The sequence below is a fragment of the Myxocyprinus asiaticus genome, chromosome 35 (assembly GCF_019703515.2).
Source record: "Myxocyprinus asiaticus isolate MX2 ecotype Aquarium Trade chromosome 35, UBuf_Myxa_2, whole genome shotgun sequence".
NCBI lineage: Eukaryota > Metazoa > Chordata > Actinopteri > Cypriniformes > Catostomidae > Myxocyprinus > Myxocyprinus asiaticus.
This window is the reverse complement of record NC_059378.1, coordinates 15,209,456-15,234,651: the sequence shown is the minus strand read 5'-3', so window position 1 is coordinate 15,234,651 and position 25,196 is coordinate 15,209,456. Positions and strand designations below refer to the sequence as shown.

The 25,196-nt window shown below is 38.8% G+C and overlaps 2 protein-coding genes across 2 annotated transcripts in view; one reads left to right on the top strand and one right to left on the bottom strand.

Annotated features, from left to right (window-relative positions):
- slc25a26 (solute carrier family 25 member 26) overlaps positions 1 to 15,024 on the top strand; it is a 64,347-nt gene extending 49,323 nt beyond the window's left edge. Inside the window, exons 8-10 of the mRNA XM_051672994.1 lie at positions 1,820 to 1,884; positions 9,186 to 9,259; positions 14,537 to 15,024. Coding sequence (XP_051528954.1) covers positions 1,820 to 1,884; positions 9,186 to 9,259; positions 14,537 to 14,633 — 236 coding nt within the window. The 3' untranslated portion in view covers positions 14,634 to 15,024. The remainder of the gene's footprint in view (positions 1 to 1,819; positions 1,885 to 9,185; positions 9,260 to 14,536) is intronic.
- Positions 15,025 to 18,381: 3,357 nt separating this feature from the next.
- LOC127426269 (leucine-rich repeats and immunoglobulin-like domains protein 1) overlaps positions 18,382 to 25,196 on the bottom strand; it is a 63,236-nt gene continuing 56,421 nt past the window's right edge. Inside the window, exon 18 of the mRNA XM_051672956.1 lies at positions 18,382 to 24,451. Within this exon, the coding sequence (XP_051528916.1) occupies positions 24,261 to 24,451 (191 nt within the window). The 3' untranslated portion in view covers positions 18,382 to 24,260. The remainder of the gene's footprint in view (positions 24,452 to 25,196) is intronic.

The following is a 25,196-nucleotide window of genomic DNA, read 5'->3' as shown; positions in this document are numbered from 1 at the left end:
CACTGTTTCAAAACTGATATTGATCCACTGTTTAACTGTTTAAGTTTAACTGTTTCTAAGTTTTAACTTTTTTAACACTGCAAAACACAGTGTTAATGACACAAGACACTCAAAAAAATGGTAAGACATGGCACAACGTCCAAAAACGTCCATCTAGCGCATATGTACTTAGACCAACGATTAAAAAATAGGGTAGATTGAACGCAAGAGCATTTCCACAGGAATTATATCGTTAATGTATAACCAGATTTGTTCACACTTGTGTCCTCTTTAAAAGAACCAAACTCAGATCCCTTTGAGTGGACCAAAAAGTGAACCGAGTGAAAATGAACCCAGTTTTCTTTCCATTCACACTGTCCATGGCCTTGAAAGTGGGCTCAGATCTCTTTTTGATCCACTTCACCCCTTATGGGTTCTCAGTCCATTTTGCATTCACATATTAACTTAAGGAAATAATTAAACATGTTTAATGCCCTTAAAAAGAATAATCTGGATGAGAACAGTTGTCTGTGTTTTAAAAAAAATAACATCTTAAATTGATCTTTTGAATAAAAAAAAAACTAAATCATGGATCATGGTAGATCAGTTGCAAAACAATTGATTGTTTACGATTGTATCTATTGATAGCCTTGGACAACATCCATTCACAAAAAACAATAGTAATATATTCCTATCGTAATCTCTTAACTGTCACATGCTATTCCAAGGCAGTCCGGTTAAACTCTCGAGTCTTTATTTGTACAGAACAACGAAATGTCTGATTTGATTCCCCTGCTGCTGGTTTTAAACCGTAAACCAACAATATTTTTAGTAAGACATTTCCAGAGTGCTGATCTTCCTTTTCTTGTACAGAACAAAGAAACCTTTTTGAGTTTGTTTTGTTTGGATGAGTTGACATAGTTTTTATATGCTACTTACTCTGCCATCTCCATATAAACAGAATAAGGGGCTTGTCTGGTCTCTCTGTGCGTTATTACTGGTGTACAGAAGCTGTCACAATGGGAAAATCAAGTGAGCCCGGAGTGCTTTGTGTTCACAATGCATGTTATTAGCGAACCCAACTGTAGGCTGCATGCGAACCATACTCAAACAACCTCCCAAAATGTGTGAAAACCCCCCGAAGAGTAATCCCACCACTAATAGGACAATTTAGACAACTTTACAGTTCAAATAACATCCTTTTTTTGTGTGTGGAAGAGTTAATATAAGTGCCTCAACAAAAATATGAGCTGCACATTTCTGCTTTTATTCCTTCTGAAATGCCTTGGCCCAAACACATCTTTTTTGTTTTTAAAAACTTGGGCACAAATCAAAAGTTTTCGTGCCATGTCTCATGTGCTGTCAGTAGAGCTTGTTTTAAACCTGGAACATTCTTTTCCAGACACATCAACTGTGTTTGGGGGTTTGTTTTAATTAGTCAAGTAAAATCAGACTTGATGGGGGATCCAGCTGTTTATTCCAGCATTGGGAAGGGCATACAAAGTATCAAAGAGTATCAACGCTTGATACTGTTGTTTGTCTGATCATTTTTAGAGAAAGGAGATAACCTCTTTCTGTTTTCATTTACGCAAAGCAAGTTTATAAATGTACATGTGTGTTTACGTGTGCGTGACAGTGCCAGGCTAGTTTGAAAAATTGATCGGCATTATCTCTTTTTCTCCGGTATGTTTCCATGGGGTTGATCAGTGCGTCATGTGTATTGTGTCATGCCACATGTTTACATTTTATACTCTGTAGTAATTATAATACGATTAATACTGTAACTAGTGCTTGTTTGTGTATGTGTGTTAATACAAACACACAATGCGTCTTTTTCCAGGTGGAATAGCAGCGTTCGTTACGACTCCGCTGGATGTGGCAAAGACTTGGATAATGTTGGCTAAGGTGAGACTTTGAGACTTTTGTTTAAATCTGCTGTCTTCTGATGCCTCCCAGATGGAGTGTAAGGTGAACAAACAAAAGGCCCTAATGTAGACAAAACCAACTGAAGAGAGAGAGAGAGAAAAACCCTTGGTAGACACAGCTTGATCCAGTTGTAGGGTCAGACAGGGACGCTACTGATGCACAAATGCACTCCCTTACTCTCTTTGCTGTCCATTCGAGACTCAAAACAGACAGTCCTGTGGATGTGCGTGTTAGATGTCAGAAGACATTTGTATATTCAAGAGTAATTTCCATTTGTCTATGGTCTGGAACGGAACTGCGCTTTAGAGTTCCAGGTTACAGACTTGTTATCTGTTGTAGACATAGGCATGGGCCGAAATTTAGAGCCATTTTTAGCATTAAAATCCTTAACAGGGTAACACAAGATTAAAACAATTGTGGCCCAAGAATGGTCATCATAATGCATGTTTAAAGCAATGGTCTGAGTAAGTTTGAAGCATAAATTCTTGCGAAACACTATGAGACCCCTGAACCAGGCATCTAATTTCTAGATATGCAGCAGGTTTTTGCAAGAAACGTAAGCGCATCAACATGCTGTGATGTTTTGTATGGTGTAAAGTGTGGGAAAACCACATGTTTAAAAGATGCAGAACTTGCTTTTTATTTATTCTTTTGTTATTGTAGACATAAATTTGTGTGAAACTGAAGTTTTGGCAGAGCAAATAATAGTAGCTACCTCACAGACATTTATAATTTATCAATTAATCAAATTAAAATCAAATGTATGTGGTTAAACCACAAAAGGTTGAGATTTACGGTCTGCGTGAGTTGCGTGCTTACACACTAACCGCATCATTTACATCATGTGTGCTCTGTGTATGTATTAATGACCGAGCAGAGTGGTTTATTCACTGTGAAGCACGTAGCGCATGCAGACTATACAGTGGACTCAAGATGGCGCCGAGTATGGCTGCTGCGTTGCGAGCTCCGACACAACACGATAGTGTTTTGTTTACAATTCTTATGTTTTTTGTCTTGGATGTTGTCTGCCTTATTGTCTACAACAGACAAACACTTTTGGACATTGGTTCCGCAATCACACACCATAAACCGGACTTCAAATTCCTCAATGCCGACCCGCTGTTTACAAACACGCAAGCGGAGCCCTTTGTCTGTGCTGCCCGGCCGCGGAAACGCAGGAGGAAAAGGGGAAACAGAGCCGCCGTTCTCATCAGAGTAAGACGCCGCGCAAATCGACCCCCGCTACCCAGTATTCTACTGGCAAATGTTCAGTCTCTGGATAACAAGCTCTGCGAGCTGAAAGTGCGGATCTCTTTCCAACGAGAGATGAGGGACTGCTGCATTATCTGCCTTATGGAAACTTGGATGTCTGCGGAGATTCCAGACTCAGCCATCGAACCCGCAGAGTTCTCCGTGCACCGAGCGGACAGAGCGAAAGACCTCTCAGGTAAAAGGAGAGGTGGTGGTGTATGTTTTATGATCAACAAATCCTGGTGTGTTCAGAGGAACGTACATTCTGTCAAGTCTTTCTGCTCTCCTGATCTGGAATTTCTCATGCTTCTGTGTCGACCATTCTGGCTACCGAGGGAATTCACAGCGGTCATTATCACTACTGTGTACATCCCGCCACAAGCCGACACAGACCGGGCACTCAAGGATCTGTATGGGATTATAAGCAAACAGGAAACCGCGCACCCTGAGGCCACGTTCATTGTGACTGGGGACTTTAATAAAGCCAGTTTCAAATCAGTCGCACCAAAATACCACTAACACATTAGTTTCAACACACGAGGACCATTGCTACTCTCCCTTCCGGGATGGCTACAAATCCCTCCCCCACCCACCATTTGGCAAATCGGACCACTCTTCCATTCTGCTTTTGCCCGCTTACAGGCAGAAACTGAAACAGGAAGCACCCACCCTCAGAACGATCAGTGCTGGTTGGACCAATCAGACTCTACGCTACAAGACTGTTTTGATCACACGGACTGGGAGATGTTCCGGTCCGCCTCTGATGACAACATCGAGCTTTACGCTGATAGCGTAATGTGTTTCATCAGAAAGTGCTTAGAGGACGTCGTTCTGACCAGAACAATACGGATCTATCCGAACCAGAAGCCATGGATTAATAGCGATGTTCGCGCGGCACTTAATGTGCGGACCTCCGCTTTTAATTCTGGGAACGCGGAGGAGCATAAACAAGCCAGTTATACCAGAACAGCAAAACACCAGTACAGGAACAAGATTGAAGGACAGTTTAACACCACCAACTCTAGAAGCATGTGGCAGGGAATTAACATCATCACGGACTTTAGAGGGAATAAAAACTCCGCCATGAACACTGCTGCATCTCTCCCGGATGAGCTAAATACTTTTTATGCTCGTTTTGAGGGAAATAACACTGCCCTCGCGGAGAGAGCTCTTGCGGCCGAAGTTACAGAGGTTAGTTCACTCTCCATCTCTGTAGCGGATGTAACCCGATCCTTCCGATGGGTGAATATCCGCAAAGCCGCGGGTCCAGACGGCATTCTGGGCCACGTCATCAGAGCGTGTGTGAACCAGCTGGCTGGTGTTTTTATGGACATTTTCAACCTTTCTCTCTCTTTGTCTGTAGTCCCCACATGCTTTAAAACGTCCACCATTGTGCCTGTTCCAAAGCAATCAAAAATCACTTGCTTAAATGACTGGCATCCTGTTGCTCTGACCCCCATCATCAGCAAATGCTTTGAGAGACTAATCAGAGATTACATCTGCTCTGTGCTGCCTCTCTCTCTAGACCCATTGCAGTTTGCTTACCTCAACAACCGCTCCACTGATGATGCCATTGCATCTACGATACACACTGCTCTCTCCCACCTGGAAAAAAAGAACACTTATGAGAGAATGTTGTTTGTAGAGAACAGCTCTGCATTCAACACCATAGTGCCCTCCAAGCTTGATGAGAAACTCCGGGCTCAGGGCTTAAACAGCTCGCTGTGCAGCTGGATCCTGGACTTCCTGTCAAGCAGACGCCAGGTGGTTAGAATAGGCAGCAACATCTCCTCACCACTGACCCTCAACACTGGAACCCCACAGGGCTGTGTTCTCAGCCCACTCTTGTATTCCTTGTACACACATGACTATGTGGCAACACATAGCTCCAATGTCATCATTAAGTTTGCTGATGACACGACGGTGGTAGGTCTGATCACTGACAATGATGAAACAGCCTACAGAGAGGAGGTGCACACTCTGACACACTGGTGTCAGGAGCACAACCTTTCCCTCAATGTCAGTAAGACAAAGGAGCTTGTGGTGGACTTCAGAAGAAAAGACAGAGAACACAGTCCCATCACCATCAATGGAGCACCAGTGGAGAGAGTCAGCAGCTTCAAGTTCCTGGGTGTCCACATCACTGAGGAACTCACATGGTCCATCCACACTGAAGTCATTGTGAAGAAGGCTCATCAGCGCCTCTTCTTCCTGAGATGGCTGAGGAAGTTTGGAATGAACCGCCACATCCTCACACGGTTCTACACCTGCACTGTATAGAGCATCCTGACTGGCTGCATCTCCACCTGGTATGGCAATAGCACAGCCCACAACCGCAAAGCACTGCAGAGGGTGGTGCAAACTGCCAGACACATCATCGGAGGTGAGCTTCTCTCCCTCCAGGACATGTATACCAGGCGGTGTGTGAAAAAAGCTCGGAGGATCATCAGAGACTCCAACCACCCGAGCCATGGGCTGTTCTCACTGCTACCATCAGGCAGGCGGTATCGCAGCATCAGGACCCGCACCAGCCGACTTCATGATAGCTTCTTCCCCCAAGCAATCAGACTTTTGAACTCTTGATCTCCCACGATCAAAATACATCAGCACTGCACTTTATTACTCTTACTCTTATATCTCACACCGGACTGTCATAAATTATATTATTATTATATTATATTCTCTCTTAACAACTTACTATCAACCGACAGCCTGAATGTCAATACAGTACAATACAACCTACTGTACATTCTATATATACTATATATACTTTTTTTTTATTGAATAATGTGTATCTATATTGTGTGTATTGTATACTGTACAGTGTATGTTATTATTTGTATATTGTGTTGTGTGTAATTATGTGTATATTAGACTTTAAATTGTGTTGGGTTAATCTGATGTTATTGTAAATTAGTATATGTCTCATCACTGTCACGACTGCTATATTGATCGGAAATGCACCCAAGAATTTCACACACCATTGCACTTGTGTATATGGCTGTGTGACAATAAAAGTGATTTGATTTTGATTTGATTTGCATCCGGAAAGTATTCACAGCGCTTCACTTTTTCCACATTTTGTTATGTTACAGCCTTATTCCAAAATGGATTAAATTCATTATTTTCCTCAAAATTCTACAAACAATACCCCATAATGACAACGTGAAAGAAGTTTGTTTGAAATCTTTGCAAATTTATTAAAAATAAAAAAACGAAAAAAATCACATGTACATAAGTATTCAAAGCCTTTGCCATGACACTCAAAATGGAGCTCAGGCGCATCCTGTTTCCACTGATCATCCTTGAGATGATTCTACAACTTGATTGGAGTCCACCTGTGCATGTCAGAGCACAAACCAAGCCATGAAGTCCAAGGAATTGTCTGTAGACCTCCAAGACAGGATTGTATCGAGGCATAGATCTGGGGAAGGGTACAGAAAAATTTCTGTAGCACTGAAGGTCCCAATGAGCACAGTGGCCTCCATCATCCATAAATGGAAGAAGTTTGGAACCACCAGGACTCTTCCTAGAGCTGGCCGCCTGGCCAAACTGAGTGATCGGGGGAGAAGGGCCTTAGTCAGGGAGGTGACCAAGAACCCGATGGTCACTCTGACAGAGCTCCAGCATTTCTCTGTGGAGAGAGGAGAACCTTCCAGAAGAACAACCTTCTCTGCAGCACTCCACCAATCAGGGCTGTATGGTAGAGTGGCCAGACAGAAGCCACTCCTCAGTAAAAGGTACATGACAGCCCACCTGGAGTTTGCCAAAAGGCACCTGAAGGACTCTCAGACCATGAGAAACAAAATTGAACTCTTTGGCCTGAATGGCAAGCGTCATGTCTGGAGGAAACCAGGCACCGCTCATCACCTGGCCAATACCATCCCTACAGTGAAGCATAGTGGTGGCAGCATCATGCTGTGGGGATGTTTTTCAGCGGCAGGAACTGGGAGACTAGTCAGGATCGAGGGAAAGATGAATGCAGCAATATACAGAGACATCCTTGATGAAAACCTGCTCCAGAATGCTCTGGACCTCAGACTGGGGCGAAGGTTCATCTTCCAACAGGACAACGACCCTAAGCACACAGCCAAGATAACATAGGAGTGGCTCCGGAACAACTCTGTGAATGTCCTTGAGTGGCCCAGCCAGAGCCCAGACTTGAACCCGATTGAACATCTCTGGAGAGATCTGAAAATGGTTGTGCACCAACGCTCCCCATCCAACCTGATGGAGCTTGAGAGGTCCTGCAAAGAAGAATGGGAGAAACTGCCCAAAAATAGGTGTGCCAAGCTTGTAGCATCATACTCAAAAAGACTTGAGGCTGTAATTGGTGCCAAAGGTGCTTCAACAAAATATTGAGCAAAGGCTGTGAATACTTATGTACATGTGATTTTTTTTTTTTTTTTTTTCATTTTTTATTTTGAATAAATTGCAAAGATTTCAAACAAACTTTCACGTCATTATGGGGTATTGTTTGTAGAATTTTGAGAAAAATAATGAATTTAATCCATTTTGGAATAAGGCTGTAACATAACAAAATGTGGAAAAAGTGAAGCGCTGTGAATACTTTCCGGATGCACTGTATATTTATTTAATTACACCATAGCCTTTTGGGGTTTAATAACTGCTTTTCCGGAGGTGAGAAGTGAAGCCGTCAAAAACATCCGGTTTTCCACCAAAGCTCCATTTAACTAGATGTGTGAATTTGTAAAAATGTGACAGAAATATATTACGTCTGTATAATAAAATGTAATATTTATGTAATAGTAATGATGATAATATGTTATTAATAACATTATATTTTAGCAATATCTCAAGCAAGAGTTTCATCACTGCTTTCATTAATACTGTGATGCTCTACTGTGCAGCACTGTATTTGACCAAAAAAATTAATAAAAATAATAATAGAAATAATAATAATATATATGTAAAAATAAAAAAATATTTTTTTTTTGGATTGTATGAGGATCAGTATAGATGCACTTCATTTAATAAAAAACAATGCAATGGTATATTAATAATTGTTAATTAATTTGAGTAAAATCCTATAAATTAACATGATTAGAGAGTTTTTTGATGATAAAATGTAATTAAACTTTAAAACCCTGAATTCAGAGAAAATAAAGTTCATTTCGAATGTGGATATCTGCTGAAATTTGCATATACAGTATGGTGCAAAACTCTTAGGCATATAAGATGTTTAAAAAAAAACATTAATCTTAATAAGGTTATTTTATATCTTTTGCTTTAGTGTGTCAATAGGAAATATCAATTTTAGAATTCCAAACATTCCTTTTGCAAATAGAATAGAATAGAAGTAGAACAGATGGCATGGCCCCACAAAGCCCAGATCTCAACATCATTGAGTTAGTCTGGGATTACATAAAGAGATAGAAGCAATTGAGACAGCCTAAATACATCCAACTGTGGCAAGTTCTCCAAGATGCTTGGAACAACCTGTCCGCCAACAACCTTGAAAAACTGTGCGCAAGTGTACCTAAGAGAATTGGTTCTGTTTTAAAGGCATAGGGTGGTCGCACCCAAAAAAATATATATATATATATATATTTTTTATGTTTACTTCACGTATGAAGTTAATTGATTAATAAAAATAAAATAAAATTTATATATGGCATTATATTTGAAAACATATTCAAAATGCAACATTTTTCACAACTGCCTAAAACTTGTCCACATACTTTTAGCCATGAAGTGTAGTTTCCTAGAGTAGGAAAATTACTTCCTACAAACAGCTGTGTGATTTACTTTTAAGCCATTGTTTTGTTAACTATCTTTCACATTTCCCTGATATAGATAGTTGTTTTGAATATGGTTCTGTGGCCTTTACAAGAGGTCCTGTAAATATAGATTGAGCAGAAAGTGGAGCTGTCGAACAGGTGGAGGTGGTAGAGTAAACCACAGATACAGCAGAATCATGAAGACAAAACACAATGTGTGTGTACATGGTTAACAGGAAGCGCAAGACAGGTCATCCATCATAACTGTGTTTTGTCTCTCTTTGTCAGGCCGGGACGAGCACAGCCAATGGAAATATCTCTCTGGTTTTGTATGAGGTGTGGAAGAGTCGAGGAATACATGGGTGAGTATAAATCACAGTGCATTGGGCCTGAAATTGACACTTCGCTAAGCCACGCCTTAACAGATTTTCTGACCAATCCTGTCTTAGCAACTGTTGCCGTCCTCCATTTCAAGCTTGTCAGAGCAAGCAACGGTAACCAAGGGGGCAGAGCTTAGGAGTCAATTGCTGAAGTGAAACAATGCATTCCTCCATTCATTCCATTTACTTTTGAAAGAGCACCTATTATGGTTTTTCAAATATTACCTTTCATGTAGTGTGTTATATAGCTGTTTGTGAATGTAAAAAATCTGCAAAGTTTCAAAAACCAAAGTGCACCACAAATGGAGTTATTGACTCCCAAAAGAAAGAACCGATTCTGAACACCTGAAACGAGTCGTTAGTAATTCCAGACTTACTTCCTGTACTAACCTACATAATTTGGTAACAAAAAACCCGCCTCTGGTCTTCATTGGCTGCTCGCGAACATCTTTGACCCGCCCTCAAACACTACACTAAGTGGTAGACCAATCACAACAGACTGGGACATCTGACCAATCAGAGCAGAGTAGGCTCTCTGAAAGGAGGCATTTAGAATGAATCCTTTAGAACGGATCATTGAACGAGTCGTTTTTGACACTGGGAAAAAAGTTAATGCTGCAGTTTAAATTATGAGCAAATTAAAGTGTTTTTTGACCTTGGATGCATGTAAATCTATTGTATGAGACCTTTAAAACAAAATTAGGCACGTTTAAAAACCATAATAGATGCTCTTTAAAGTCCTATCCCATGATTGACCATTTGAGAATGTGTCTCCATAATCACCACAGCTTTTCTTCTTAGCTGCCCCATAACTTGGAAAAAAAGCTCAAAAGTGGACTTTTTATAGTGTTTGCAAGGCACTTGACAAACACTTGTTTGTGTACACTAACTGACAGCTGTGCATATTTCATAAGGTTGTTTTGAAAGATGTCTCAGCTGTTTTTGTCCATACAATGCAAGTCAGTGAGTTCCAAAAATTTTAACTCCAAAAAGAAATGAAGGCAGCATGAAAGTAATCCATATGACTCTAGTGGTTTAATCCATGTCTTCTGAAGTGACACAATCACTTTGGGTGAGAAAAAAAGCAAAAATACTTTCCTTACTAACCAAAAAGCTTCATAAGAGTCCAGCATGAGAGTGAGAAAATGATGAGAGAATTATCATCACACTGCAAAGACAGTGTCATTGTATAATGATTCTCATGCACAGCCAACAGAAAACAAGATGCATGCTTGCATGTCATGACAACAGCAATGTTGGCTCTGATGCAGCATTTTTATTTACACAGAACCAAAGCCTAAGATTATTTAAAACTTTAACACTATTTTCAGGTTGCATTAAAAGCACTTGCATTTTTCAGGAAATGCAAATCTAGTTCTAATATCTGTTCCCTCTTCACTTGATAATTGGCAGTACACTGTGCAACCTAAAGGAATCCCTAAAATCTGTGCCCTGATTGCAATATATGAAACTCAACGAAAGCACTCAGCAGGAAAAGGGGGCTCGGCCATGCTTGCACAAGGGGCAACAACTCTGGCAGTTTCACTGCTGCATGCCTTGTACAAATTGCCAGGCTCTAAAGCTGTAATTACTGTAATGGCTCCATTTGCAGACTAGTGAAGCCAGAAAGTGCTTCCATGTGTGTCAGACCTCTGTGCATGGCCTCTAACCATACAAACCAAAACAATTGCAATCAAGGCAGCAATGCGCCTGTGTGCTAACCCAACTCCATGCTTTGAAGTGCTGCTACATCATTACAATTTCCACCACAAACAAGAAGGCTTGGTAAGTAGTCGCCTGCCAAGATTAATGTTAGCAGTTTTTACAATGAGCAAGATTGGTAGAACAGAATGTAGGAAAGGATTATGATGCCATAATGTGCCACGTAATCTTAGAACTCCAATTGCACTGAAATAAATGATAGCTTTAGTAGATTAAAGTGGACCAGTAAATCCCTTTGGAGTTTTGCATTTCTGTATAACCCACTTCTGTTCAGTTCCAAGACTCTGATATAAAATCTACTTTTGTAAACATCGGGGAAGTGTGCAATATGTATAGAGCCATTAACAGGGGCATTATTAGACCCAGCCACTGACTAACTTACTGGCTGTCATGACTGGTCAGGGTGATGATGTCACAATGAGTCAGTAATCTCTGTAGCAATCACTGAGATTTAACTGTAGCAGGTGAGGCTGGTTTGTGGTTTGCAGGCAAGGTAGTAGAAAATAAAATGCATAACAATGAAATTAGCAAGTATAGTTAAATTATAAGTGGTGTTTGCTATTGCTCATACTTAGGGTAAGGGGTTTGTTAAAAAGTGCTAAACTTTGTATTAAATTAAAAGCACTGTTGGTGACACTTTACAATAAGGTTCTGTTTGTTAACATTAATTAACAATGAAAAATACGTTTACAGCATTTATTAATCTTGGTAAATGTTAATTTCAACATATAGTTGAATAAATTTTTTAAATTAAAAGTTGTATATGTTAACATTAGTTAATGCACTATGAACTTACATTACATATATCGTTCATTGTAAGTTCATGATACCTAATGCATTAACTAATGTTAACGAATGGAACCTTATTGTAGAGTGGTATCGCACCATTTGTGCTACGAACATGAATGATACCTCAAATCACATGGCTTGTTGAGGAAAGGGGTGCTGTTACTTTTCTAAGCGATTAGACTTAGTATTTTCTCATTTTTTAAAATACTGTAAAAGATGAATCGGGCTTAAAATCCCATAAACTTAGAATGAAGGAGTGACCCAAGTCTTATCTAGAGCCAGAGCACTATAAGGCGTCTTTACACAGCTACACAGAGTTAAGGCTGCTCTGTGCCTGCTCAGAATACTTTGTAAAGACGCAATGCTGCATAAAAGCCAGACTAAACTACTGTATACCTGCTCTCACCCACCTCAGCCCCTAGTATCAAAGGCAGTTTTGATGCTGCTTTGGTTCTGTGTAAATATGCATATATTTAATCATTTGCTGTGTAAATGCCTTTATGCCACCTTTGAGCAGCAGTAAAGGGATAGTTCACCTTAAAATGAAAATTCTCTCATCATTTATTCACTTTCATGCCATCCCAGATGTATATGACTTTCTTTCTTCTGTTGAACACAGATGAAGTTTTTTAGTAGAAAATCTCCACTCAGTAGGTCCATACAATGCAAGTGAATGGTGACCAGACCTTTGAAGCTCCAAAAATCACATAAAGGCAGCATAAAAGTAATCCATATGACTCCAGTGGTTTAATATATACCTTCTGAAGTGATGCAATCACTTTGGGTAAGAAACAGATCAATATTTCAATCCTTAATTACTATAAATCTCCACTTTCACTTTCAGAATGTGAAAGTGGAAGTGGAGATTTATAGTAAAAAAGGGCTTTTATTGATCTGTTTCTCACCCACACCTATTATATCACTTCTGAAGATATAGATTTATCCACTGGAGTCGTTTGAATTACTTTTATGCTGCCTTTATGTGATTTTTGGAGCTTCAAAGGTCTGGTCACCATTCACTTGCATTGTATGGACCTACATCTGTGTTCAGATATTCTTCTAAAAATATTTATTTGTGTTCTGCAGAAGAAAGAAAGTCATACACAACTGGGATAACATTGTTAGTAAGCAAATGATGAGAGAATTTTCATTTTTGGGTGAACTATCCCTTCAAACAGTCTGTGTAAATACACCTAAACGCCACTTCAGATGCAGCTTCTGTAAAGAGTTTGGAGTGGGCTCTTGTTGACTTGGGCCAACCACCTAGAACACCATGCTTAAAAGCACTCTGAACCCCTTAGCAACCACATAGAAGCGTGCTGACAACCACCCACAAGACCATAACGTGTTGTCGACTTTTGCAATGTAAAAATCTATTTGTCTTATTACTAATGTATTATACAATCTATACTAATGTATTATATCAACCTTTTAAACTGAAATATTAGCACTCTGAATATCCAGTTCAGGATAATGTCACAAAGTTGCATTAGAAATGAAAGCTATGATGACATCATGCATACTATATTTCTGGTTTCCATTGCAGAAGAAAAGGTCAGATCTGATTTAAAGCTTGAATGCAAGGTTTCACATTTCTCTTCTAGTCTGAAATACCAGCCCCACGCTGCACAGGCAAACTGTCAGAATGCGTCCTTGCTAATTCGTTCCATGATGAGTGTTTTTACTCATAGATCCACACACACATGCTCACTCTGACATAGCAACTCTCTGTAAAACAGATGATCGCTGTAGAAGCATGTTGAAACATCGAGTTCTGCGAATCACTGGAATAGTCAAGAGATCCCTGACATGCTTGGCACCTTGTACAGCTTTGCAGTTGACAAAACGGATGTATTAGTGGATACACCACTTGTGACCTTATTTCTAATTTAAGAACCACCCCACCAACCACCATTATCCCCCACAGGTGTTACACACTACAGAGACTTGAGCTGGCTGATCCCAAGTCAGTTGGTTTATGGGTTCCCAAACATTTTATCAGCTGAACCCCTATGATCAAAAATATTTACTTCAATAACCCCCTGAAATTTCAAGTAATGTTAACTTAAAAAAAAATAGAAATAAAATAACAACACCAACAACATCTTTGCATGCACACTTGTAAAATATTTCTGTTATTTTTCTTATTCCAATTAAATGTTAATGCATTTATTTAGCTTTTTATTTATTTTTTTATTTTTTTATTTTTTTATCACATTTTTATTTAAAACCGTGTTTCTCAATCTTGTTCTTGGTGGACTCCATCACTTACACAACTAATTCTACTGATTAGCTCATTAGTAAAGACTCTTAAGACCCTGTCTCAGATAAGGGTAACATCCAAAATGTGTAGTGCCTTCCATGGATCTAATGGAAGTAATGAGAATTGGGGGGGGGGGGGTCTGGAAGCTTTAGGGACTTGTGTGGATGTCATCTGGCCATCAGTCATACAGAGAGTCCCCCAGAGGACAGTGCTTATACCAAAAGCAGCTGCGTGGAAAAGAGCCTTAGGATACTACAGTACTTTCATGGCCTGTCGCATCCTCTAACCTCTCCAACATCAACAACCCTACTGCACATTCCTCCTCAAATGTGCCATAATCTGTCAAACAACACACTGTCAGCTGAGAAATACTGAATACTTGTTTTATCGAGCATGCTTAATGCTTTATTTTATGTTGGCTCTGTAAATTTCATTTACCAAAATCAACTCTAAACTGATTTTGCCCTGTTTCATTATGTTTGAAGACTGTTCGCGGGCAGCATTCCTCGAGTGACATTCATCAGCATGGGAGGCTTCATTTTCCTCGGAGCATATGAGAAAGTGCGTCGTACACTTTTATAAACACCATCTCCATGGAACAGGTCTATTTGTGCCGTAAGCTTTTCTCAACCCAAGCCATGAGAATCTGCAAATATATTGTCTGAGACCAGCAGCAAACCAACACTGCAGATGGGAGGGAGGCTGGTCAAGCCTGCCTGAGAAAAGCACCCTCTGTCCCAGATTGAACCGGTGGTCTTGAGGGCCACAACTAAGACACCTGGTGCCTGAATAAAAAGTTTGCATCCCTGGTCATCAGTACTCAACATATAGAATTTAACTGCTTGAATTGCAATTCCTTTGCACAACAGATCATGTTAAAACTCTAATGTGATTTTTGCAATTAATGTATGGAAGTCTACATGAATCCCTAAACATACTATTAAAAAGTGTTTTTATAATAATGCGTGCATGTGGTATTTTGAATTGCAACATTCATAGCACTGGTTATTAAATATTTAAGTTACGAACATTTTACAAATAAAATCATGATTCATCAAGTTTGCTCTTAAAGGAATATTCCGGGTTTATTACAAGTTAAGCTCAACTGACAGCATTTGTGGTAAAATGTTGAATACTACAAAAAATTTTACTTGTCCCTCCTTTTCTTTAAAAAAAATAAATAAATAAATAAATAATATATATATATATATATACAGGTGCATCTCAATAAACTAGAATGTCGTGGAAAAGTTCATTTATTTCAGTAATTCAACTCAATTTGTGAAACTCGTGTATTAAATAAATTCAATGCACACAGACTGAAGTAGTTTAAGTCTTTGGTTCTTTTAATTGTGATGATTTTGGCTCACATTTAACAAAAACCCACCAATTCACTATCTCAAAAAATTAGAATACATCATAAGACCAATAAAAAAAAACATTTTTAGTGAATTGTTGGCCTTCTGGAAAGTATGTTAATTTACTGTATATGTACTCAATACTTGGTAGGGGCTCCTTTTGCTTTAATTACTGCCTCAATTCGGCGTGGCATGGAGGTGATCAGTTTGTGGCACTGCTGAGGTGGTATGGAAGCCCAGGTTTCTTTGACAGTGGCCTTCAGCTCATCTGCATTTTTTGGTCTCTTGTTTCTCATTTTCCTCTTGACAATACCCCATAGATTCTCTATGGGGTTCAGGTCTGGTGAGTTTGCTGGCCAGTCAAGCACACCAACACCATGGTCATTTAACCAACTTTTGGTGCTTTTGGCAGTGTGGGCAGGTGCCAAATCCTGCTGGAAAATGAAATCAGCATCTTTAAAAAGCTGGTCAGCAGAAGGAAGCATGAAGTGCTCCAAAATTTCTTGGTAAACGGGTGCAGTGACTTTGGTTTTCAAAAAACACAATGGACCAACACCAGCACATGACATTGCACCTCAAATCATCACAGACTGTGGAAACTTAACACTGGACTTCAAGCAACTTGGGCTATGAGCTTCTCCACCCTTCCTCCAGACTCTAGGACCTTGGTTTCCAAATGAAATACAAAACTTGCTCTCATCTGAAAAGAGGACTTTGGACCACTGGGCAACAGTCCAGTTCTTCTTCTCCTTAGCCCAGGTAAGACGCCTCTGACGTTGTCTGTGGTTCAGGAGTGGCTTAACAAGAGGAATACGACAACTGTAGTGTGTGGTGGCTCTTGATGCTTTGACTCCAGCCTCAGTCCATTCCTTGTGAAGTTCACCCAAATTCTTGAATCGATTTTGCTTGACAATCCTCATAAGGCTGCGGTTCTCTTGGTTGGTTGTGCATCTTTTTCTTCCACACTTTTTCCTTCCACTCAACTTTCTGTTAACATGCTTGGATACAGCACTCTGTGAACAGCCAGCTTCTTTGGCAATGAATGTTTGTGGCTTACCCTCCTTGTGAAGGGTGTCAATTATTGTCTTCTGGACAACTGTCAGATCAGCAGTCTTCCCCATGATTGTGTAGCCTAGTGAACCAAACTGAGAGACCATTTTGAAGGCTCAGGAAACCTTTGCAGGTGTTTTGAGTTGATTAGCTGATTGGCATGTCACCATATTCTAATTTTTTGAGATAGTGAATTGGTGGGTTTTTGTTAAATGTGAGCCAAAATCATCACAATTAAAAGAACCAAAGACTTAAACTACTTCAGTCTGTGTGCATTGAATTTATTTAATACACGAGTTTCACAATTTGAGTTGAATTACTGAAATAAATGAACTTTTCCACAACATTCTAATTTATTGAGATGCACCTGTATATATATATATATATATATATATGTGTGTATATATTATATTTGGTGTGGCCACACACTCCCTCACTTAAAGAACAAATTTATGTGCATGAATTTAGTGAAAATTTGGAACTTTGGAAGTTTTTCTGTGCAATTAAGTATGCAATGTGTACACAATTCTAAGTGAATGATACCAAATGTCTTGTCCCGTATTGCTTTACAGAAATCTGACATATGTAAAAAAAATAAATAAAAAAAAGAATTTGTCTGCTGAACCCACAATAGCTCTAATCAGTAACTAGCTAGAGTTAGATAAATATTATTCCAGTGGATTTTCATTATATGTTTTGTCTAGACTTAAAGCAATACCCAGGCTTAAACTAGTTGCCCTACCTGCTTCACTATTGTGAGGTAAAAAAAAAAAAAAACACACACACACACACACACACAGAGAGAGACAGACAGTCAAGCGGAATGAAGAAAGACAGATTAGTCCACAGGTGTGAATGTTTTCCAGACCTGTCATGAAGCTCGGGGCACAAGAACAATATTCTGTATTTGACTGGAGCAACAGTGGGCTGTCAACAACTACCTTTCACTTGTATGTGCTTTCTTTCCAAACACAAACTTAAAAATGGAAGAATGGGTAAAGCTCAACGGATCACACTTCTAAAACACTGAGCGAATTGTGTGATTTTATTTTCTAGCAATAGATATTAAATAAACAATGATTACAGCATTGCAAGTATAAGGGTTTCAAATTTAGCTTAAAGGAATATTCCGGGTTCAATACAAGTTAAGCTCAATCAAAAGCATTTGTGGCATAATGTTGATTACCACAAAAAAATAATTTTGACTCGTCCCTCCTTTAAGAAAAAAAAAATATGTATGCAAAAATCATAGTTACAGTGAGGCACTTACAATGGAAGTGAATTGGGCCAATTGTTGGAGGGTTTAAAGGCAGAAATGTGAAGCTTAGAATTTTATAAAAGCACTTACATTAACTCTTCTGTTAAAACTCATATATTATTTGAGCTTTAAATTGGTTTAAATCATTTTTATAGTCATTTTAGGGTTTGTTGATAATACATCATTATGCCCCATTCACTTCCATTGTAAGTGCCTCAATGTAACCCAGATTTTTTGTGGTAATCAATGTTATGCAACAAATGCTGTGGATTCAGCTTAACTTGTATTAAAACCGGAATATTCCTTTAAATTTTAAGCTAACATTCAGTAGAGGCTTTCTACAGTAGGACCAAATAGTTTTTTTTTTGTTTTTTTTTATGTATTGACACTTATATTTTCTGTAAATTAGGGTTAGTATGGTTAGATAAGTATACAACATTGTCAAAATTATTAAATTGTGATCAGTGAGGTGGAACAGGCCAAAAACCACTATTTTTACGTTGTTAATTTTGTTAGTTTATCTAATAGTTCTCACTCCAAAAAAACATGTGATTTGTGCCTCATAAAAAAATACCAAGACACCAAATTATACACTATTCATACAGAAAATTCCAAAGACATTTCAACGATTGTGGGTCATAAAATAAGCACAGACCAGAGGGTGTAAAGGAGCAAAATGTGACTTTAATAAACACTTTTCATTTTTTACACTTCAATAGTTTTAGCAATGTAGGTGTACAGCTGTGATTAGAGTTCATTTCAATAAATTAATCTGGTTTGAAAGAGGGTGACCCACACATCTGTAAAGATAACCTATTTTGAGTTAGTGGAGTTCTTCACAGAGCTGGATTACACAATTAACCAGCCAACCACAAATATTTAAAGCTACAGCTATGGTCGACATCAATTCAGATTACTGTTGTAGGATTTAGTAGCTTAGAACAAAGTTTTTAGTAGCCATGTTTTGGGGTCATACTGGCATTCACAGTAATCCAACTTCACAAAACATACCCATAGTTTAGTACTAGAGTTTCACTATTTGGCCTCAAATAAAAAAAAGCCTTGGCTGTTGACGTTATTTGGTTCAGGCTAACTAATAAGGTCTGTACCAAATTCAATGAAAGATTAGCTGGTGAGGTGTTCAATGAAGAAGAGATTCCACTTATTCCCTTTGAAGACATCATGTAGACATTCTGTGCTGTTGAAGGAAGGCCCCTGAAATCCAGTACACTTGACTGGAAGTTTTCTAGAGAGTTGCTCTTTCCCTTTCTTGGTTTGGCAAAATTCAGCTTTGCCGTTAGCATAAAGTCATTGTTGGAACAAATCTCTCTATATGTTCCTTTTGGATGAGATCCATATTGATTTATTTCCCCAAATGTATTACAAAAGATGGTCAACAAATACATTATAAAAGTTAAACATACCACAGATATCATAGGTGAGTGAAGCAGCTTTTGATGGTGTGTACCTTTGTTGATGGAAGAGCCTTGACTTTGCAGACTTAATATCAGAATTTCTGGGTTTACATTAGGGATGTGCCCGAAGCCGAATACCCTATTCGGAAAGGCACGAATAACGGATTCATCCGAATAATATAAAAAATATTAGTTTGACTGATAATCCAAGAAACAAGCATAAAGCAACATTGAAAAATGAACATATTCTAAATTACAATGAATTTATGAATCTGTGCAGCCAATATTTCTACAGTGTAAACCTTATGAAGGAAAATGCACACGGTGTTTCAGATCAGACGGCCGCGGTCTTGACTCCATTTGTGGTCTCTGTAAATTGAGCGCGTCTAGAGCTTGTCAAGTGTAATATTAACTAAGATACGACATCATGTCCACTTTCCACTTCTTGAAATGTCTATGTTAATGTTTCACACGATTCCCATGTATTTATTTATAGCCTAAACCTGAGCGCAGCATTAAATTCCTTACCTGAAGTGATGATTTCACGTCGGAGCTCATCTGTCTGTCTTTTAAAGTTGACCACATTTATAATCACATCAGCGATTAAGGTTATTATCTGGTTAAGACTTTTTTCTGAAAAAAGTTAAAATGCTCCATAAAAGGTTTAAATGCTCCATATAGTATTCATCTATTTGGAATATTCCTGCTTATGTAAAACAAACAAACTGAAACTTGCTGTCTTTTTAGGGCCCAAGCACTGAAAGTGTGGAGACCCTATTGTTCATCTAAGGATTCTTCTTCTTTTCAAGGTTTTCGGTACTTTTGGGCACCCGTCATGGGCATGTAGAGGGGGCTCTGTAGTGCCACCTAGAAAATGGGCATGTTCGGGGGGCTTTGTAGCACATCCCTTTTGAGCTACAGTCACCAAACTTTGTACACATATAGATCTCATCAAACCGGACAACTTTAATGCTGACAGTCATAAGCTCCGCCCAACGGGAAGTCGGCTATTTTGGATTGTTTAAAAAATGCATGCTCTGGAATTTGAAAAACTTCTCCGATGCTAAATTGCAAACAGATTTTTGATATATGAACAGTGTTGCCATGGCGATGCGATAAAATGTAAAATAAAAAAAAAAATGGAAAACAGGAAGTGTCTGATATCTTCTGTGTGCATTGTGTGATTTACATAAAAATTGAGCCGTATGTTTGGCCACGCGGGCTGATCACATTGATGTGGCTATTGTGGGTCATGGGCGTAGCGCCACCAACTAGCAGAAGGAAGTGTGGCACTTTTAACAGACTTTGAAATGTTTACCTGAATTGCTTCAATTTGTTTTTAGAATAATGTCAAGACACTGCTGATGGAAAATTCTCAAGGGATTCTTGATATCTAAAATAGCGTTGCCATGACAATGCATTAAATGTCATTATTCCTTTTTATGTATATTCAAATCTTTTAGAGGTACTTGGCATGCTTGAATTTTCAGGATATTTTGCACACACATAAGAGTTGTCAGCCATTAGGCTTGGGCAAATGTTAACACATGGGCGTGGGCTGGGGAGCTCTGTAGCGCCACCTTTTGACAAAAGTGGTGGGGTCAGTTTCTTCTACAGTCACCAAACTTGCTACATATATTGTTCTCATCAGGCTGGACAACTTCCAAAATTTCCGTCATTAACTCCGCCCAACAGGAAGTCCGCCATTTTGGATTGAATGTGCATTTATTTATTTATTTTTTTTTTTGCAGGCCCTGAAGTTTTGAATACTCCTCCTAGGGTATTTATGTGACTGGCACCAAACTTAGGCAACATTATGCCAAGACATTGAAGATGATTTGAACAGATGTTTGATGTATCGAATGTTGTTGCCATGGCGACGCAATAAATTAATGTCTAAAATTGGGAAACAGGAAATGTCTCATATCTTATGCGTGTGATTTAGATCAAAATTGACCTGTATGTTTGGTCTTGGGGGCTGATCACATGGATGTGGCTATTGTTTGTCACAGTCGTAGCACCACCAACTGGTGGCAGTAAGTATATCACTTATAACAGGCTTTGAAATAGCCCTCTTGTTTTTACCTGAATAATGTCATGACACTGCAGATGTAAAATTGTTAAGCGATTTTTGATATCTCAAATAGTGTTACCATGGCAACACATTCAATATTATTATTCCTTTCTTCATATATTTGGGTGTTTTGAGGCACTTAGCATGCTTAACTTTTCATGACATTCGGCACATACATCGGAGTTGTTGGCCATTAGGCCTGGGCAAAAGTTAACACATGGGTGTGCCTGGGGGGCTCTGTAGTGCCACCTTTTGACTAAAATGGTGGGGTCAGTTTCACCTACAGTCACCAAACTTGGTACATATATTGTTCTCATCAAGCCGGACAACTTTCAAAATGAGTCAATAGCTCCGCCCAACAGGAAGTTGGCCATTTTGGATTGAATTTGGATTTTTTTTTTAAATGCAGTCCCTGAACTTTTAAATACTCCTCCTAGGGGATTAATGTGACTGGCACCAAATGTTGGCAACATTATGCCAAGACATTGAAGATGCTAAGTTGTAAATGGATTTTTGATATACTGAATGGTGTTGCCATGGTGAGGCATTAAATTAATGGCAAAAATAGGGAAACAGGAAGTTTCTCATATCTTCTGCATGCATTGTGTGATTTAGAACAAAACTGGGCTGCATGTTTGATAAATGGGAGCTGATCACAGGGATGTGTCTATTGTGGGTCACAGTGATAGCACCACCAACTGGCAGCAGGGAGTGTTGCATTTAAAACAGATTTTGAAATAGTCATCTTACATTTACCCAAATCATTTCAAAATGGTTTAAAATACTGTTAAGAGACAAATGCATGTGTTCACCTTGCATTGTTTTCCCAAAAGTCACTGGGTGGAAACAGACCCATGGTGCTTGGGCCCGTCATCGCTGCTTGCAGCTATAATTATTCTTTCAAGGTTTTCGGTACTTTTGGGGTACTTAACATGCATGAAAACTCTCTGTAGCACCCCCATTTTCACCTACAGTCACCAAAATTGGTACATATATAGTTATCATTAAGCCGAACAACTTTCATACTCACAGTCATTAGCTCTGCCCAGCAGGAAGTCGACCATTTTGGATTTTCTGAATATTGCGGTCTCTGAACTTTAAATACTCCTCCTAGAGGATTCATGAGACTGTCACCACTTTTTGACAACATTATGCCAAGACATTGAAAATGCTAAATTGCGAACAGATGTTTGATATATCGGATGTTGTTACCATGGCGAGACATTAAATTAATGGCTAAAAATGGGAAACAGGAAGTGTCTCATATCTTCTGTGTGCAATGTGGGATTTAGATCAAAATTGATATGCATGTTTACTCTTGGGGGCTAATCACATGGACGTGACTAATTTGGTTCATGGTCATAGCACCACCACCTGGTAGCAGGAAGTGTTTAAAATAGTTATAAACAGACTTTAAAATAGTCCTCTTATATTTATCCAAATTGCTTCAAAATTGTTTAGAATAATGTCAAATGCCTAATGCATGTGCCCACCTTGCATTGTTTTCCGAAAGCCCCGATTGAAAATGGACCCATGGTGCTTGGGTCTGTCATCGCTGCTTGCAGCTATATTTTCTTCTTGTTCTTTTTTAAACTGTGCTAAATTTGAGAAGGTTAAGTGTTCTGGAGTTTTGAAAAGGCACTGTATAAATTTAACATTATTATTATTATTATTTAAATGAATAATGGAGTCCTATCGTAAAAATTCCTAGACTTACGGGACTTTCACCTGTTTGTAGGCTATATTGATGTGGCCAACAAATTCAGCTTCATCTGGTAAGAAAAAAAATTATAATTTAATTAAATAATAACTGTATAATAATAATAGTAATAATAATAATTAGGCTGTTATTATGAAAAGGCATACACAAAGCATATTTTATTAATAGAAACTATAAACGTAAGAGTAACATTTAAAAATGGGCGCTTGATTTAGTTTTAATGCACTTCCGGTTTAAGTCCCACCCACACCCAGTTCCATCCGAATACAGAGACAGATAATTCTGTAATATGAACAAATACTGATACAGATAATGGCTTCGCTGCACATCCCTAGTTTACATACTGGTAAACATTTAGACCAGTTCAAATAACTTGTTTGTGTCTTGTAGGATTCGTATCAAAGATCTTATATTTTGACTTACGCCTATATATGTCTATTTGTACAGTAAGAGACCAGAAAAATTCAATGCAAAGCTCTTCCTTCACAGACAAGAAAAAAAAAATTAATTCTGATTTAAAGGAATATTCTAGGTTAAATACAAGTGAGTGTTGACAAATAAAAAAATAATTTGATACAAAAACAAAAAAATGCATTGACAGTTAGTCACTTACAATGAAAGTCAATGGAAAGCATACAACAGTGGCCCCATAAACTTACACTGTAAATGTATTTTTGTACACGTACATGACAGCATGTCACAGACATTTAACCTGGAACATTCCTTTAACGCTGCCAGTTATAATCATCAAGTTTATCGAAACTTCAAGTGCATGACAAACATTTCATTTGTGAAAAGGGAAAATATACAGGCATCTCTCAACTTCTGCCCTGCAAAAAACAGACTTGTGGATTCTTTGATCTTGTAATAAGGCACTGCTTATTAGAACTGTGAAAAGCAGGAGAGATCTGTAAAAAAAACAATGCGAGAAAGTAAAATAAAATATAACCACTCTGATCTGACCATGCACCGAATAGATTTAAACACTCTTTTGTAGAAGTTATAGAATACATACATTTATATATATATTTATATATGAAAACTCTTATGTACAGCTCAAAGTCCAACGTTATAGCACTGTCATACGTTTGCATGCGCCAAATGCAAGTCACATTTCTGAAGTGTGAATGAAGCCTCCCTCAGGAGGATTTATATCTATATACAGCTTTTAACGCTCAGATGAGACGCCATCATCCCACTCAAGCTTCGCCCTTCAAACTCCGGACACCCCTATTCTGCAGTCAGATAGATGGGGCCAGCTTTGTCTGTGCCCCTCAGTGTGAGGTAGCAGTTCTCAGTGCAAAAAGGATTATAAAAAGAGGGTTGGTGCGGTGTTAGTCACTGAGCCGCCTAAAGGATGCATTATCGCTCAGGATGGGATCGAGCATATACTTGTGTCCATTGGCTAATAGAGTCTGTGTAAGCTCGGACCCAATGTCACAGTCCACACCAGACGGGAGCTTTACTGGACGATGGTAGTCCTCTTCAAGAGAGGGAAGTGTGCATGTCCTGTTCACCAACAATTCTGAGTGAGAGGAAGTGAGAGAGATTAGAAATGTCAAGGAAGTGGGGTCACTGCCGTCCTGAAATGAAGAATGGGTCACAATGCTTGACTAGTTGTCCAATAACCAACTAATGATTAAAGAGGTTGACACAAGAACGCATCTTATGTAAACACCCCCCTACGAAACACATCCAATTGGAGTCAGGTGAACCCGAAACCAGCCTAGTTATAATCCTTAAAGCTGAAGTATGTAATTTCTGCACCAGTAGCACCACCAAACGGAATTTTCAAAACAGCTTTCTGAATACGACCCCCCCCCCCATCTGCCACTGGTCAAACAAAGAGATAGTCCCGCACCCAATGCCATTGGTTAAGTAATGTTGTCGGGGAGGGTCTAAGTGGGTTGCTCAAAACAAACAAAGGAATTTTCAAAGACAAAGTGCTTAGTTTTCGAGAAAATTAACCTATGAATTCTAACCCTAATCTAACCCTAACTTTAACCTAACCCTAATGTACTTACAGTTGTCTCTGCATATTAAGCTGGATAGGAGAAAGTATTTTAACACAGAAAAAGTTATATACTTCAGCTTTTTTGCAAATCCCTACCTAAATCTGAGGAACCTTATCACTATATTACTTAAAATGTTAAAGTGAAAATCACTAACCCAATGTAAATCAATCCACAGCACTAGTAGGACAGATTAACGTGCATGTTTTCACCAAGTGACGGTGGAAATAGAGGAGTTCTCTTGATTTATGAGACAAG